Source organism: Lissotriton vulgaris, chromosome 7, assembly GCF_964263255.1.
Source record: "Lissotriton vulgaris chromosome 7, aLisVul1.2, whole genome shotgun sequence".
Classification (NCBI taxonomy): domain Eukaryota; kingdom Metazoa; phylum Chordata; class Amphibia; order Caudata; family Salamandridae; genus Lissotriton; species Lissotriton vulgaris.
Genome location: NC_141695.1, coordinates 1,385,683,009 through 1,385,698,370, shown reverse-complemented (window position 1 = coordinate 1,385,698,370; position 15,362 = coordinate 1,385,683,009). Strand labels below are relative to the sequence as shown.

Below are 15,362 nucleotides of genomic sequence, written 5' to 3'. Positions count from 1 at the left end.
TCTCCTGAACGGAAGAAGCTGGGACATCTGACGTATGTCAGTGGGCAAGCTGTTCCACAGCTTGGCCGCTGCAACCCTAAAGGATCTTCCCCCTGTTCTGGCTTTATTAAATCTGGGTACCTTTACCAGACAAGCCGAGGACGAGCGTAGATCTCTGGCAGGAGTGTACCACATAAACAGGGCTTGCAGAGGTTTAGGTCCAAGTCCATGCAGAGCCTTAAAGACAATGCAGAGGGACTTGAAGGCCACTCGTTGTTTTAGAGGTAGCCAGTGTAGCTCAGACAGAGCTGCTGTGGCCGAAGCCCTCCTCGTCCAGCCAAGAGCCAGCTTGGCGGAGGCAGATTGAATTCGCTGTAGACGATCCATCAGCGTGACTGGAGACTCCAGGAGCAGGGCGTTACAATAGTCAAGGCGACTGAGTATCGTACACCTGACTATCGACGCCCTGGCTTGTGCCGGGAGGAGAGGCATGATTTTCCGCAGTGAGCGAAGCAGGGCTGTGCAGATCCCCACAGTTTTCGTCACCTGGGTTTCCATACTTAATTTGTTGTCAAGCATGGCTCCCAGGTTGCGAACCGAGGGAACTGGCAGGGGTTTGTCACTAAACTCTGGGGGCCAGAAATCAGTCGGAAACTGACGGGGTATCTTGGTGCCTGAACAGAACAGGACCTCCGTTTTTGCGGAGTTAAACTGGAGGGAGTTTATGTGAAGCCATCCAGCCGTCTCTCTTAAGCAATCGTGGAAGGTCGAGAGAGGAGTGGCATCTTCACCTTCCCAAGAGAGGATGAGCTGTGTATCATCCGCGTAGTTTATTGTTTTGATCCCAAAGGATTGGATTAGTTTGATTAGCGGGATGAGATACACATTAAAAAGGATGGGGCTGATGGAGGAGCCCTGAGGGACTCCCTGGGGTACTGGTGCAAAGGTGGATTGGAATGGGGGGAGAGAGACAGCCTGTCTTCTGTCCCGAAGGTAGGAGTGAAACCAGAGCAATGCAGTGCCCTCCACTCCCACCTCACCAAGTCTCTGCAGCAGCATACCATGATTGACCGTATCGAATGCGGCAGACAGGTCCAGTAGTATCAGCGCCACTGGCTGACCCCTGTCTGCACGCATGCGAAGATCCTCCATGGCTGTCAGGACTGCTGTTTCGGTGCCATGGGCAGGACGGAACCCGAACTGGTGATCATCAAGAAGGTTGTTTTGTTCTAAGTGGGCGGACAGGCACGAGCTGACCCATCGTTCGGCGATCTTCGCTGGGAAAGGCAGCAGGGAGATGGGTCGGTAATTTGACAGACAGTCCGAGCTCAGGGAAGGTTTCTTCAAGAGAGGGGTAATCAGTGCCTGTTTCCAGGGAGTTGGGACAAAGCCACTGTGCAGAGACTGATTACATATAAGGCGCATGGTGTCAAAGAGCTCATTTCCAAAATTTTTCCAGACTTTTGGTGGTAGGGGGTCGAGTGGAGAACCCGAGGTGATACCAAGCGCCAGTCTTTCAAACTCGAAGACCGGAATCGGGGGGAATTCCTAAAGTCTAGCCAAAAGGACAGGGCCAGGAGACGACGAGTTTCGAGAACTGGTGTCTGGTCTCTGCATATTGGAAATGCCTGAGGCTGGGGGTGTTTTCAGGTTGTGAATAATAGTGTTGATTTTGTTGATAAAAAACACTGCAAGATTGTCACAGAGGGCTTGGGTGGGAGGATGTGTAAAAGTGACACAGTCCGGATTAGTTAGATTTTTAAGTATCTGGAAGATACTTTTTGAGCTGTTAGTGGCGTTGGAAATGATGGAGCAGTAATGTTTAGCCTTATTTTGGGCGATAGCCGTTTTGTACTCCCGGAGGTTTTCTTTCCAAAGAATTTTGTGGGTGTCAGAGTAACCCTGCCTCCATTTTCTCTCTGCTTGTCTGCATGCTAGTTTGAGAGCTCTTAAAGAGTCATCAAACCATGGGGCCGGTGCCCGTCTCTGGGGTTTACCCTTTTTCAGAGGGACGAGGCGGTCCGAAGTGTTGGAAATCCTGGTGCAAAGGGATAGATAGTTAGCCTCCACTGGATGAGTAATGGAAAAGCTGTCTGCCACTTCAAATACTGGGCCATTCAGTCGGAGTTTGTCCAGAGCCTTCCAATCTCTGTACGGGGGTACAGGGCCGTGGAGTGCCGGTCTACAAGACCTGCTGCCTGCTATATAAAATTTAATGAGTGCGTGGTCGGTCCAGCACATCGGCAAAATATCGCTCAGACGTGCTAACTGGGGGGAGGAGAAGATTAAGTCGAGCTGGTGCCCTGCTAAGTGTGTGGGTTTGTTCACTAGCTGGCACAGTCCTATTCCTTCACAGGAAAGTAGGAGATTGTTAAGTGCAGAATCTAGGCTGCCGTTGGGCCAGAGGTTGAAGTCGCCCAAGACAATCAGATTGTTGTGTGAAGTGGCCATATTAGTAAGGGTGGTGAGGAGCGACTGCTGCTGAGTGGAGTTGAAGGCTCCCGGCGGGCGGTAGCAAATCACAGCCGTAAAGGTAATTCCGAGATGACAGTCGATGGCAAGGCCAAGTATTTCGGTCCCGACCACTGGGTCCATAGCAATAGTTTTTACTGACCAGGACGCTCTATGGATTAAGCCGACTCCGCCGCCCCGCCCCTTAGGTCGTGGGAGGTGCAGGATTTTGAAGTCTTGTGGGCAGGCCCAATCCAGTTCTATATTGCAGTCAGAGTGGGTCCATGTTTCCGTCAGGAATAAGGCATCAAGATGGTGATTGTCTATGAGCTGAGCGATTTCGTGGGCGTGTTTGGGCAGGGACCTGACATTCAGCAGGCCGCCAGTAAATAAGCCTTTGCGCGCAAAGTCGTGCAGAGGATAAGCGGTGTCTTGGAAGGACAGTTGGCCTTCGTGGGCGTAGTCTCTAAGGAGGAGTAAAGCCTCACGCGTTAAGTGCGGAGAGCTACTGGTGAGCGAGGAGAGCGAGGCCGCGGGTGGCGCACCGGGCGCTGCCGAGGCGAGGACGAGCGCAGACGAGCTTGCCTCATTCGTCGCGCCCGCTGCGCTCGTCCGCTGCGCTTCCGGCTGGTACTCATGTTTTGTGGAGTGGACTTGGCAGTGGGAGGGGGGGGGGGGGGGGGGGGGGCGTGGCCACCGGAGGTGGGCGTGTCCCTCACGCAAGGAATGGCGGCAAGACTCGGGTCCGGGCAGAGACAGCAAGCGATCTGCTTCCCTGCGCCGACCAGGTAGAGACCAGGGAAATAGTGCAAATAAGCTATTTTAAAAACTATAGAGTAACACCTAAAAACACAGTATCAGTCACAAAATGTTTTTTTAAAAATTGTAGAGCTCCCGGCTAGTTCGCCTCAGGAGTATTCACAAGGAGTGGGAGCGGCGCTGCAGTCAGCGCGAGGTTATAGCGTCCTGGGAGGGGGGGGGCGTGGCCACCGGAGGTGGGCGTGTCCCTCACGCAAGGAATGGCGGCAAGACTCGGGTCCGGGCAGAGACAGCAAGCGATCTGCTTCCCTGCGCCGACCAGGTAGAGACCAGGGAAATAGTGCAAATAAGCTATTTTAAAAACTATAGAGTAACACCTAAAAACACAGTATCAGTCACAAAATGTTTTTTTAAAAATTGTAGAGCTCCCGGCTAGTTCGCCTCAGGAGTATTCACAAGGACCTATCCCCCTAGATCACTCAAGATCATTTATGGGATAAGGGTATGTTTAACATTTTTATTTATCTTTAATGCATCATTTTCTCCCTGTCTATTATACAGCTTAAGCTGTGAATTTAAACTAAAACGGCTAGCCCATTCGAAAAAGTGTTTAGAAATGGCTTTATCATGAATGGATATGGAACAGGACTGTGCTTCTTTATCCCTTTAAAAGAACACAGACTACCAGTATTTTTCTGTGGGAGGTTAGAGTGCCGCCTCTTTTCTACGTGAATGGACAGTGGATATGTACAGATAGATGCTGAGACTAAGGCCTCCCTCTGTTCAGAGTAACCACCAAGATCAGACACTAATCACATAGGAGATCAAAAGAGAGGTAAGGAATATGCTACTTACCAGTATGCATCTGTTCTTGGCATGTAGGGCTGCTGACATTCATATCTGTGCATAGATCGCCGCTTAGTGTTGGGTCCGGATGATTGCACATTGTTGCCCTGGAAGAGTCTTCGAAGTATCACGAGATAGGTGGCTCCTCCCCTGGACTACAGTGCGCATGGGCATCTTCTCCATCCTCAGATTGTTTTTCGCCATTGTGGCAGAGATGGAGTGTAATACAGTAAGTGATGACCATGCCTGAGAATTATTCTGAGTGCTACAGCTGCGACAGGCACCGGGGAGGAGGGTGGGCGATATGAATGTCAGCAGCCCTACATGCCAAGAACAGCTGCATACTGGTAAGTAGCATATTCCGTTCGAGGCATGTGGGCTGCTGAATTCATATCTGTGCATAGAATAAATAGCAGTTACCTCCTTATCGGCGGTTGCCCGTGCCAGCTGCAGCAGTCTGAAAGAGAGTTCTGAGAACAGCCTGTCCTACAGCAACTTGCTGTTTGGAGTGTACATCTACGCAGTAGTGTTTGCTAAATGTATGTATGGTGGTCCATGTGGCTGCTCTGCATATATCCTCTAGAGGAATGTTACCCAGGAAAGCCATGGATGCCCCTAGCTTGCGTGTGGAATGCGCTCTTGGGGGAACTGTTAAAGTGCGTTTAGCTTTTTGATAACAGACTTGAATGCATTTAACTATCCACCTGGCTATACCTGATTTGGAAATAGGGTTGCCTTTATGTTGTGGAGAGAAGGCAACAAACGGTTGTTTAGTTTTGCGAAAGTCCTTTGTCCTGTCGATGTAATACAGGAGAGCCCTTTTGACATCTAAGGTGTGCAGTGCTCTGTCTGCCACTGAGTCAGGGATTGGAAAGAAAACCGGCAGTTCAATGTTTTGATTAATGTGGAACTGCGAGATCACTTTTGGCATGAACTTGGGGTTGGTGCGCAGCACCACCCTATTAGCATGAATTTGTAGGTAGGGCTCTTGAATTGTGAGGGCTTGAAGCTCGCTGACTCTTCGCAGTGATGTGATGGCTATTAGAAAGGCCACTTTCCAAGTAAGAAACTATATCTCACAAGAATGGAGAGACTCAAAGGGGGGTCCCATGAGCCTGGTGAGAACGATATTTAGATTCCAGACAGGCGAAGGAGGGTGTCTGGGAGGGATCACTCTTTTAAGGCCTTCTAAAAAGGCCTTGATGGCAGGCACTCTGAAGAGTGAAAGGTGCTGTCTGTTCTGCAGATAAGCGGCTATAGCAGCCAAATGTATCCTGATGGACCTATACGCTAGGTTGCATTGGTACAGATGCAGTAGGTAACATATGATGTTCTGCGTGGATGCATCCAGCGGATTAATAGAATTGTTGGAACAGTAAATGACAAATTGTTTCCATTTGGCTGCATAGCACGCCCTGGTTGTAGGCCGCCCTGCCTCCTTGATGATATTCATACACTCAGGGGGCAAGTTAGATAGCCAAACTCTATGACCTCAGGAGCCAAATTGCTAGGCTCAACTGTTGAGGATCTGGGTGCTGAATGTCTCCATGGCTCTGAGTGAGGAGGCTGGGAGTGAGGCGCAGCCGCTGCTGAGGCACCACTGAAAGTTCCAGGAACGTGGCGTACCAAGCTTACCGTGCCCACGTTGGAGCAACCAGGATGAGCGTCATGGAGTGCAGCCGCAGTTTGCGCGCCTCCAGCAGTATGAGTGGGGCTGGGGAAAAGCGTACGCAAATCTGCCTGACCAGTTCATCCATATCGCATTGCCCTGAGACTGCGGGTGTGGGAACCTGGCGGCGAAGCTTTGGCATTTTGCGTTCTCTTTTGTGGCGAAGAGGTCGATCTCTGGATGACCCCACTGCTGGAAGTATGGTTGGAGTACCGAGGGGTGGAGTTCCCACTCGTGCATCTGATGACTGTGCCTGCTGAGCAGGTCCGCCATCTGGTTGTCTAAGCCCGGGAGATGCTCCGCCATGAGGAAGATGTTCCTCTGAATGGCCCACTTCCACATGCTCTGGGCTAGGTTAGATAGCGGCGGGGAGTGTGTGCCTCCCTGTTTCTGGATGTAATACATGGCAGTCATGTTGTCCGTCCGGATCCACACGACCTTGTTGCACAGGTGCAACTTGAACCTTTCAGTGCCATGAAGATTGCCATCAGCTCTAGGAGGTTGATATGCATCTTCTGCTGTTGTGTTGTCCATAGTCCCTGCACCGTGTAATGGAGGACATGCGCTCCCCAACCCTGAAGAGATGCGTCTGTCGTTAGCACTATCTGTGGGACAGGCTCCTGGAACGGTCGTCCCCTGCAAAGGTTTTGTGGAGTCCACCAATGCAGAGAGTTGTAAGCACGACCGGTAACCAACACTAGGTCTTTTAGATGTCCATGAGCCTGGTTCCACTGTTGTGCCAAGCATTCTTGGAGGGGACGCATGTGCAGTCTTGCGTGCGGGACTATGAATATGAAGGATGCCATCATACCGATCAGTTGCATGAACACCTGCGCTGGGAGTGACTGTTGAGGCCTGAACCTCCGAATGAGCAGCTGCATGCTGTTGACCCTGGCAGAGTTCGGCTGCGCTGTCGCCGTCAGAGTGTTCAAGGTTGCCCCTAGGTACTGTCGCACGTGGGCTGGCTGCAGGTGTGACTGTGTAGTTGAGTGAGAACCCCAAACTGTGAAGGAGGTGAATAGTGCGCGACATGTGGCTCGCACACTGCTGGGCTGACTTGGCCTGACGAGCCAGTCGTCCAGGTAGGGATAGACGTGTATATGTTGTCTGCGAAGGTGTGCAGCCACGGTCGCTAAGCACTTGGTGAACACTCTGGGGGCAGTGGTGACCCCAAAAGGCAGAACCTTGAATTGGTAATACTGATTGTCGATGGTGAACCTGAGATATTTTTTGTGACTTGGGTGAATGGGAATGTGGAAATATGCATCCTTGAGGTCCAGGGTCGCTAGGAAGTCGCCCTGACTGAGCAACGGCAGGACCTGCTGTAAGGTTAACATATAAAAGTGTTCTGAAAGGATGTATTGGTTGAGGGGTCTGAGGTCTAGAATGGGCCGCAGGGATCCGTCCTTTTTTGGGATTAAGAAGTACAGAGAGTACACCCCTGTACCTCGCTCTTCTGCAGGCACGAGTTCTATTGCCCCTTTTTGCAGCATGGAGAGTACTTCTTGCTGAAATAAGTGCGTGTGCTCTGCGGACATAGGACGGTGCCTTAGGGGAATGTTGGGGGGGGTGGGGGGTGGGGGGGTGGCAGGGTGGGGGGGGGTGGAGGTTAGTTCTAGACAATAGCCATAACGGATACGTTGTCTCACCCACCTGTCCTTGGTAATGCTTTCCCAGACTGGCAGGAACTGCTAGAGTCTCCCCCCCGACAGGTGTTAGATGGTCGGGGGGCAGTGACAGGGCGCCACTGTTTGTTGGGGGCGGAGGATCTGGCGTTGTAATTGCCACGTCCCCTGCCTTTGGCGCTGTTCCCACGGTATCCACCCCTGGTATTCTTTGTGTAGGTGGATTGCGTGCTGCCTTTGGTGTACTGCGCCTGCTGCAAAGCCTGTCCTCTCGAGGCTCCCCTATTATTGGAGCGACGAAAGGAACTGCCCCGAAACTGCTGAGATTGTAGAGCCCCCATGGATTTGGCTGTCTCAGTGTCTTTCTTTATTTTCAGAATCTTTGATTCCTTGTCTGGAGGCGGAGTGTCACCACTGGTTTGTGAATTTGCCCTCTTGCGGCTTGCGGGCATTGGCCACTACAAGTGAGTCCAAGGGGAGCTGGCCTTTGATGTAGGTGGGGTCCACTGGAGCAGGCCTGTACTTTTTCGCAATACGTGGGTTAATAACCCTAGCTTTCGTGGGTTCCTTGAAGATGTCCGCAGCATGCTTGAGGACCCCCTTTAAGCATAGGCAAAGTCTTAGTGGAACGTTCAGAGGTGGAGAAAGTGTCAAACAAGAAATCTTCGTCCGCATGCATCTCAACGTCATGGTTGAGTGCTGCTCTTTCAATCAAAGCGTTAAACGCCGCAGTGTCCTCTGTTGGCGAAGTTTTGATGTTATAGGACTGAGCGTCCGGTGCAGCATGTGGATCATCAGGGTCCACAAGATTGATCTATAGCCTCAGACCACTGTTGAGGTTCATCTTGATCAGTGTCCACATTATAAGCGTAGGCCGCTTGACCATAGTCATCACCCATGTCCTGCTCACTCCGTGCTGGAGAATATGACATTTGCTGTGAATAGTTCTGAACGTGCTCGAAGAGAACTGGTGATGTTGCCGAGTCCTTTTTCCGCTTGAGAGGAATCTTGTAACTCTCCAAGGGACGTTCTGCCGCGATCTTCCGCTTGTGGATAGTGAGCCTGCCTGACTCCGCGTCGATAAAAAGTTTCGACTGGTTGTCGTAAGAGGGTTCGTGGAAAACCACCCCTTCTGTGGCGGGCTTCGAAGGCGTCAACGACGTCCTGGAAGGTTCGGCGCCTTTATGGAGTTCGAGCTGCTTTGCTCGAGCCGTTGGCGGAAGACCGAACTTAATCGGGGCTCCGACGGTCTTGGAGCTAGATGTGGTAGTCGACTCAGGCTGCTTTAGCACTGGAGGAGGACGCTTGCTCGATGGCGTCAACCCGAGCTCCCGGCGTGGAGCATCTGCACCCTTGGCCGTCAACGAGACTTGCTGCTTTGGGTCGGCTTTGGCCTTCGGCTCGAGGTGCTTGCTGAGCGGCGGCTTGAATCCAGAGATTTTCGGCTCGACGGCCTTCTTCTCCTGGAGGCCTTTGGCCTTGTCGCCATGTTTGTGCATGGACGTCGGCGTCGATGCCGACGGCGTCGAGGTGACGTGTTTGCTGGTCGAGCTTTGCTTCGACGCTCCAGCCTTCGAGGCGACAGGCACTTTCGGCGCCGAAGGGTCGTCGATAGTCTTTGACGTCGAACCGACCACCATTTTGAGTAGTTTCGGTTTCGATTTTTGCTCCGATGGTTTCGATTTTGAGGAATCGACCGATGGCTCCTTAGATGTGTTCTTAGCCTGGCTTGGACGCGGGGCTACAGAACGGGTAGAAAGATCTTGGCTAAGGGCTTTCGGCGATGCCTCGACCTGAGCCGAAGGGAGCTTAATGTCAGTAATAGGCCCCGCTACTGCGGTTGGGCCCGGCTCATCGCTGGAGTCGTCATCGACGGCTCCGATGGCCCCTTCGTCGTCCCCTACCTCGACGATGTCTTCTTCGTGGACGTATTCTTCGCCATGCTCGTCCATCTCGAAGTTGGAGTCATGCTCCGACGCGGGTTCCGACCGTTGTTCGGGAACCTCTTCTTCTTCTTCTTCATCTTCAACGCCTTCCTCCTCACCAGCCTCGAAGATGTTGACCGGCTCGGGTGCCGACAGTTGCGCCGACTGCCTCGCTGCGCGCCGAAGTTTAAGAGTCTTCTTGGAGCGGAACTTTGAGCAGGCCATACAGCTGGCCTCGTCGGGTTCGGGGGACAAACACTTATTGCACACTGGGTGCACATCTATGTGGGGGTATTTGGAGTTACAGGCAGGGCATAGTTTAAACGGGCTCCGTTCCATTGTCGTTGTAGTCTGGGCCTGGTGTCGAAGTCGAGAATCAGCTTTCGACGTCCGGTTCAAGAACTGGAAAGAAACAGGCACCGAACGAGACAATACCGACGCTTCGAAGGCCTTTTGGCCTTAGGAAATAGTCAATGTAAAGTTTCCGAACTAGAGTCGAGAAAGTACATCCGAACCCAATGGCGGAAAAAAACAATCTGAGGATGGAGAAGATGCCCATGCGCACTGTAGTCCAGGGGAGGAGCCACCTATCTCATGATACTTCGAAGACTCTTCCAGGACAACAATGTGCAATCATCCGGACCCAACACTAGGTGGCGATCTATGCACAGATATGAATTCAGCAGCCTACATGCCTCGAACCTGTAATCCCAAAGAAATACACACTGGTCCCATTATTTCTTTTTAACTATAGCTTAAAGTCATATTCCTTTGAAATTTTTCTGATGGGAGACCTAAACATTCACCCGTGTGAAAATCAGTGTGGGACTAGGGATTATGAGTGCCCCCCGTTCTCTGCACTATCTCACTTTAACACACAAGACAGGGTGAGGAATTGGAACTCTTTTTGGCGAATTGGAACTTATAGGAGTCAGGCTGTGTGGAGGTTGAAAATAGGATCCCAATATTTAAGGGCAAAAACAAAAGCAAAATCATTGATTATGTATTTTTAACATTGTCTATGTTATTTCAAGTTTTTAGATATCTGACAGAGGTTTCTGTTTTTAGTGACCACAATCCCGTGATAATTGAATTAATCCCAGGGGGTCCCCTATCCTTTAGATCTACATCTCTAAGGGTGGTGAGGGAGGTCATCCTAAAAGACCAGGGGAGAAAATTGAAATGGGCAAAAGTGGTCCCAGAGACATTTCTATCAGAGCTTTTACCTAGAATAGAGCAGGAGATTAATACTTGCTTAGATGACGATGCCGGGAGCCCTGACATCATAAGTGCCTTTAATAAAATTTGTGTACATGTCAACGAAAGCTTATTAATTAAAGGAAAGCGTAAACAGCAAACTGGCAGAAGATGGTTTAATAAAAAGTGCTCTCAGTCCCACGCTGCCCTCCTGAAAGTCCTAAAGGCAACCCCTAGGGATAGGGGACTTATAGCCTCTCGAAGAGCAGCCTATAAACAAGTACTAACAGAAAGAAAACAGGAGCTGCGGGAGGAAGCCTGGTCAAAACTCCTCTCAATAGAAGTACTGAAAGATAGTGGGAAATTTTGGGCAACAGTAAACCAGCCATTGTTCACAAATGATGATAACTCCCCCTTGGACTGTAACATCGTGGATGAGGCGTGGATAGCCCATTTTGAAAATATTTATAGTCTTCCAGGAAATGGCCAATGTTCCCCACATAAGTTGTCTGATAGTGCACTCTCTCCTTTAATTTTTGAGGTCTCTGAAGTTGAAAGGGCTATAGGAGAAATGTCTAAAAACAAGGCTCCTGGGCCAGACGGGGTGCCTGCGGATTTGTTTAGAGCTGCTCCGAATTTATGGTAAAAAAATCTTAACCCATGTTTTTAACTCTATAGGCCCAGACAGTTTACCAGCCTCGTGGGCCACCTCAGTCATTATTCCAGTCTTTAAAAAGGGTGCTAGGCAGGACCCTGCCTGCTACAGACCTATTTCTTTAATCTATTCTTCGGTAAAAATATTGGGTCGGGTGGTACTGCATAGACTGAGTGGCTGGAAGAGAGAGGGGTACTGTCTAACGCCCAATATGGTTTTAGATCAAAACGGAGTACCATTGACCAGTGCTTAAACCTTCATCTTTTAATTACCAAGTATACGGTGGCCAAGGAGGGGTCACTATAAATGGGGTTCATGGACCTCTCCTCTGCGTTTGACCTTGTAAATAGGACAAAGCTCTGGAATATACTTTTAGACATGGGAATTGATGCACACTTGGTGCACTTTTTAGCAGTCCTTCATTCTGACCTCTCAGCAAAAATTCGAGTCAACACTGAGGGGCGATGCACAAGACACTTTAGGTCAGATAGGGGGGTCAGACAGGGGTGCATTCTGGCTCCCCTGCTGTTTACATTATATATAAACGCCCTTGACTCTCAACTTGGTGAGGTTTCCCTAGACATTCCGCGTATAGGGGATCTGGTCATACCAGTTCTCCTATACGCGGATGACGCGGACCTCCTGGCACGTACCGGGGTAGGTCTTCAGAAGCTGTTGGATGCTTTTGGAAGTTTTATACAGAGCTTGGATTTAAAAATAAATGCAAAAAAAATCTCAGGTTCTGATTGCTGGGAGGGCAAAGCGGAACAACATAATAAAGACTTTCTTCTGTAGTGGGGAAGAGGTCTGTAGGGTTCCCACTTTCCCCTATTTGGGGGTTGTATTTGACGAAAAGGGAACTTGGCGCCCACAAAATGATTAGCCGCATTGTGGCGTTTGCAAGGACCATATCAGGACTTACAGGGTTTACTAAGAAGCTGGGGGCTAGACCTGTAGAAGCAATCTTAATGGTATATAAAGCCAAATGCTTGACAGTTGCAACATATGGTTGTGAAATCTGGGGTTACACAGCTCAGAGTAAAATCCAGCTAACAGAGAATACATTCGTGAGAGGGGTTCTCTCTGTTCCTCAGTCTACCCCTACTTTTTCTACTCGTACTGAATTGGGAGTTGGATATGTTACGGACCATATCAAAATTGAAACTTTGATATATTGGTTAAAGATCTGGCTAAATGAGGAAATTTCACTAAACCATATTATATTGAAAAACTGTCTGGCGTTAGACAAAGCTAATAAAATCCCATGGTTGGCATATATAAAATCTGGTTTTCAAAACATAGGGCGTGCGGTCCTTTTCTCCTCACCTGAAACTATAACTAAAAAGGACATTGCACTGACAAAAAATGCTATGTTGGACCTGTTATCACTAGAGCGAGAGGAGATCGAACTGGTGAAACCAATGGTAAGAGCCAACTATGCCCTGGTTAGCTGTGCAGGTCCTGAACCCTATCTGATTACAGTGAACATCCCATACCATCGGTACCGCCTGATCAGATTTCGGTTGAACCTGATTCACTATTCTCTGGGTTCCTTCCGAACTTGGTGTTCCCCAGAACAGGCAGACCCCTGCAAATGCGATAATTTCTCAAAACAGGATATATTACACTTTATGTTTTGCGACTACTTTCAGGAATGTAGAAGGAAGTTTTTATTCCCAATACTGAGGGAGGCTGGGTTTACTCAAGTTAGGCCAGCACTTGTGTACCTACAGCAACTAAATTCACCCCGAATAATGTTCCATGTCGCAAATTTCCTGGTTGCTGCTAGTTGCATTAGGAAAAAGTACAATATTCCAGCACCAACCCTAAGTGTCCATGATTAGAATATCTTATTTTTTTTTAAGGTAAATTGGTTTTAGGGTCAAGCACAATCATATGGTAGTCTTTTTTAAATGTTTTAACTCTATATTACGTATGTGTCAAAATTATGTCAAACTGTATAAAATGAAATGTTTAACATGTATTTTTTATTTATATAATTGAGTATTTAATTGCTACTCTGATTGTACCATGTCTTTTTTGATATTAAGTTATCGAATAAAGGAATTTTGACTGAATGACTGATACTGGTTCCATTATCGGCAAATCTTGGCGGAAGATGATGGCATCGAATTGGGGATGTAAGAGCTTGTAACATTTGACACATGCATGCATAGGAAGCAAATTGACAGTGATCAAGCTTGAATGCTGCACATCCAAGAGCAACACAGAGGCTGAATGTCTAATATTCACACAGTGAGTGAGTACTGTAGCAATATTCCAATACCAATTTGAAGTGGACATCACAGATAAGCATGCAAAATCACAGGTTTTCGTAAATAGCTGGCTTCTCTACCAAGTACAAGGTTGCTGACCACTTCTTATTAAATACTAGGAGCTGTGAAAAAGCACATGGAGTTGCTTGGAGTAATTCTTAGTGAGACACGAGTGGTGCATGGGTGTTATTAGGGGGGGTGACTGGACGATCACAGAGCAGTACTAACACATAATCATAGGGTACAATGTTAATTGACAAAGTAATACAAAAAGCAATGATTTGTGTCTGAGAAAGTGCATCATCAGACAGTTTTACATCTCTACTCACCTCCTTCTCGAAAATAGCCTGATGCTTCTTAGAGAGCTTGTCAGCCTCAGTACTGAAATTGCTCCGATGGGCCTCCAGCTCTTTATCCAGTCGCAGCTGGTGTTCATCCAGCTCTGCCTTCAGCTTGTTCTCCAGTGCCATCAACTGCTTCTGATGCTGTCGTCGCATGCGCTTGTAGCCAGTCATCTGTTCCCGTAGAGCAGAGTCCTGCTCATGCTCCTGAATCTGACGAGTCACCTGAAAAGGAGGAAGTAAAAATGGTCAAGAAACGGGTAGGCTGCAAACAGTTTTCTTATAACATAATTTGGGAAGAAGACTTCATTGATGTAACTTTGACACCCAAGAGAATTAGGTCCTTGGCGGGACAGGGGCCGGCTGGACCTTTTGCAGTCAGAGGAAAACACAACAAATTGCCCGCCCCTCCTTATTTATTGTAACGAAATTAATCAAATCAAGACCAAACTAATACTCAATTTCGTTCGATCAGGTATCTTGATTTGTACCACTTAATTTTTATTTTTAGCAAAATTTCAAACGTTCTTTAGGCAGAAAAAGGGTACACCTTATCATGTAGCGCATATATATACATTTCATACATTTACATACATTACATATAAAACAAAAGAATTATTCACAAAATTGGAAAAAAATCCAACAAATATTTAAATAATAAACATTACAATTATCATTTTCAAACAAACATCAATTTCATGGCTTATCATAAGACAACGTCAAAAGCCCAGGAACATTGAGAACTATTTCATTAATCCTAATGTGTACTTAATATATTACTCTGTTCCCGTTGGAATGCCGACGCGTTTCGAGTTAGGGCCAAAGGGGTTCCCAAACTCTCATCAGGGCTTTATGAATAATCTGTGCTCTTCAATCAGAAGAGAAGCGGTGTATTCTCAAGCTTCCCATCAATAAATCATACCTATGTGGCAAGACCAAGTGGTCTCTTGAGTCCCCACATTACTTGAGACAGTGGTAAAGATCTATAAAACCAGTTCGGAAAAAAAGGTATCACTCTTACCACATATGTTGTTCGCAGAGTGGGGAGGATGTGAAGGGCATTAAGGTATCTGTGGCTAGAATGTCTCTACCAGATAATAACTTTCCAAAGGTAAGTAACTTTTCATCTGACAGACATCTAGCCGCAGATTTCTCAACTTTTTATTAAATACCATAGCTATAACCACCCGGAGGAGTGTCTGCAAACTAATCCTACAAAAGCTCTAGTCAGTCATAACCAACAATTACATAAGGAATAGAAGAAAAAGAGCCCGAGCTCAATTACCACAAACAATATAAAAAATCAACCCTGTAGGCATGAAAGAACGGAGCCTTAAGGGAAACGGGATAAAACCTTGAGCCAGAATATCTGACAACAGTCAGACATTAGTAAATAACCCCCAAAGGGACAGAAAACTCCTTGTCCAAAAGGGCAAAGGACAAAACGAATGCCATGCCACCATATTCTCTACATCAATAAAGAAATATATGAAGAAGACCTAATCCAATAAATCCAGAAAGAATGACTTCTAGATTTCATTCCCATTAAAACCAAGATTAAAAAACCATTATTTCAAGGTCTGGAGACCCAACCAATGTACCAAGAAAGAGGAATAGCCCATCCATGGAATGACAATTA

At 48.0% G+C, this 15,362-nt stretch overlaps 1 protein-coding gene across 7 annotated transcripts in view; it reads right to left on the bottom strand.

The window, feature by feature from the left end:
- The window catches only part of TAOK2 (TAO kinase 2), a 1,046,857-nt gene that overhangs the window by 297,179 nt on the left and 734,316 nt on the right, over window positions 1-15,362 (bottom strand). For all 7 annotated transcript variants that reach the window (XM_086932114.1, XM_086932110.1, XM_086932116.1 and 4 more), the window contains one exon: window positions 13,712-13,948. In XM_086932114.1, the coding sequence (XP_086788240.1) occupies window positions 13,712-13,948 (237 nt within the window). The remainder of the gene's footprint in view (window positions 1-13,711; window positions 13,949-15,362) is intronic.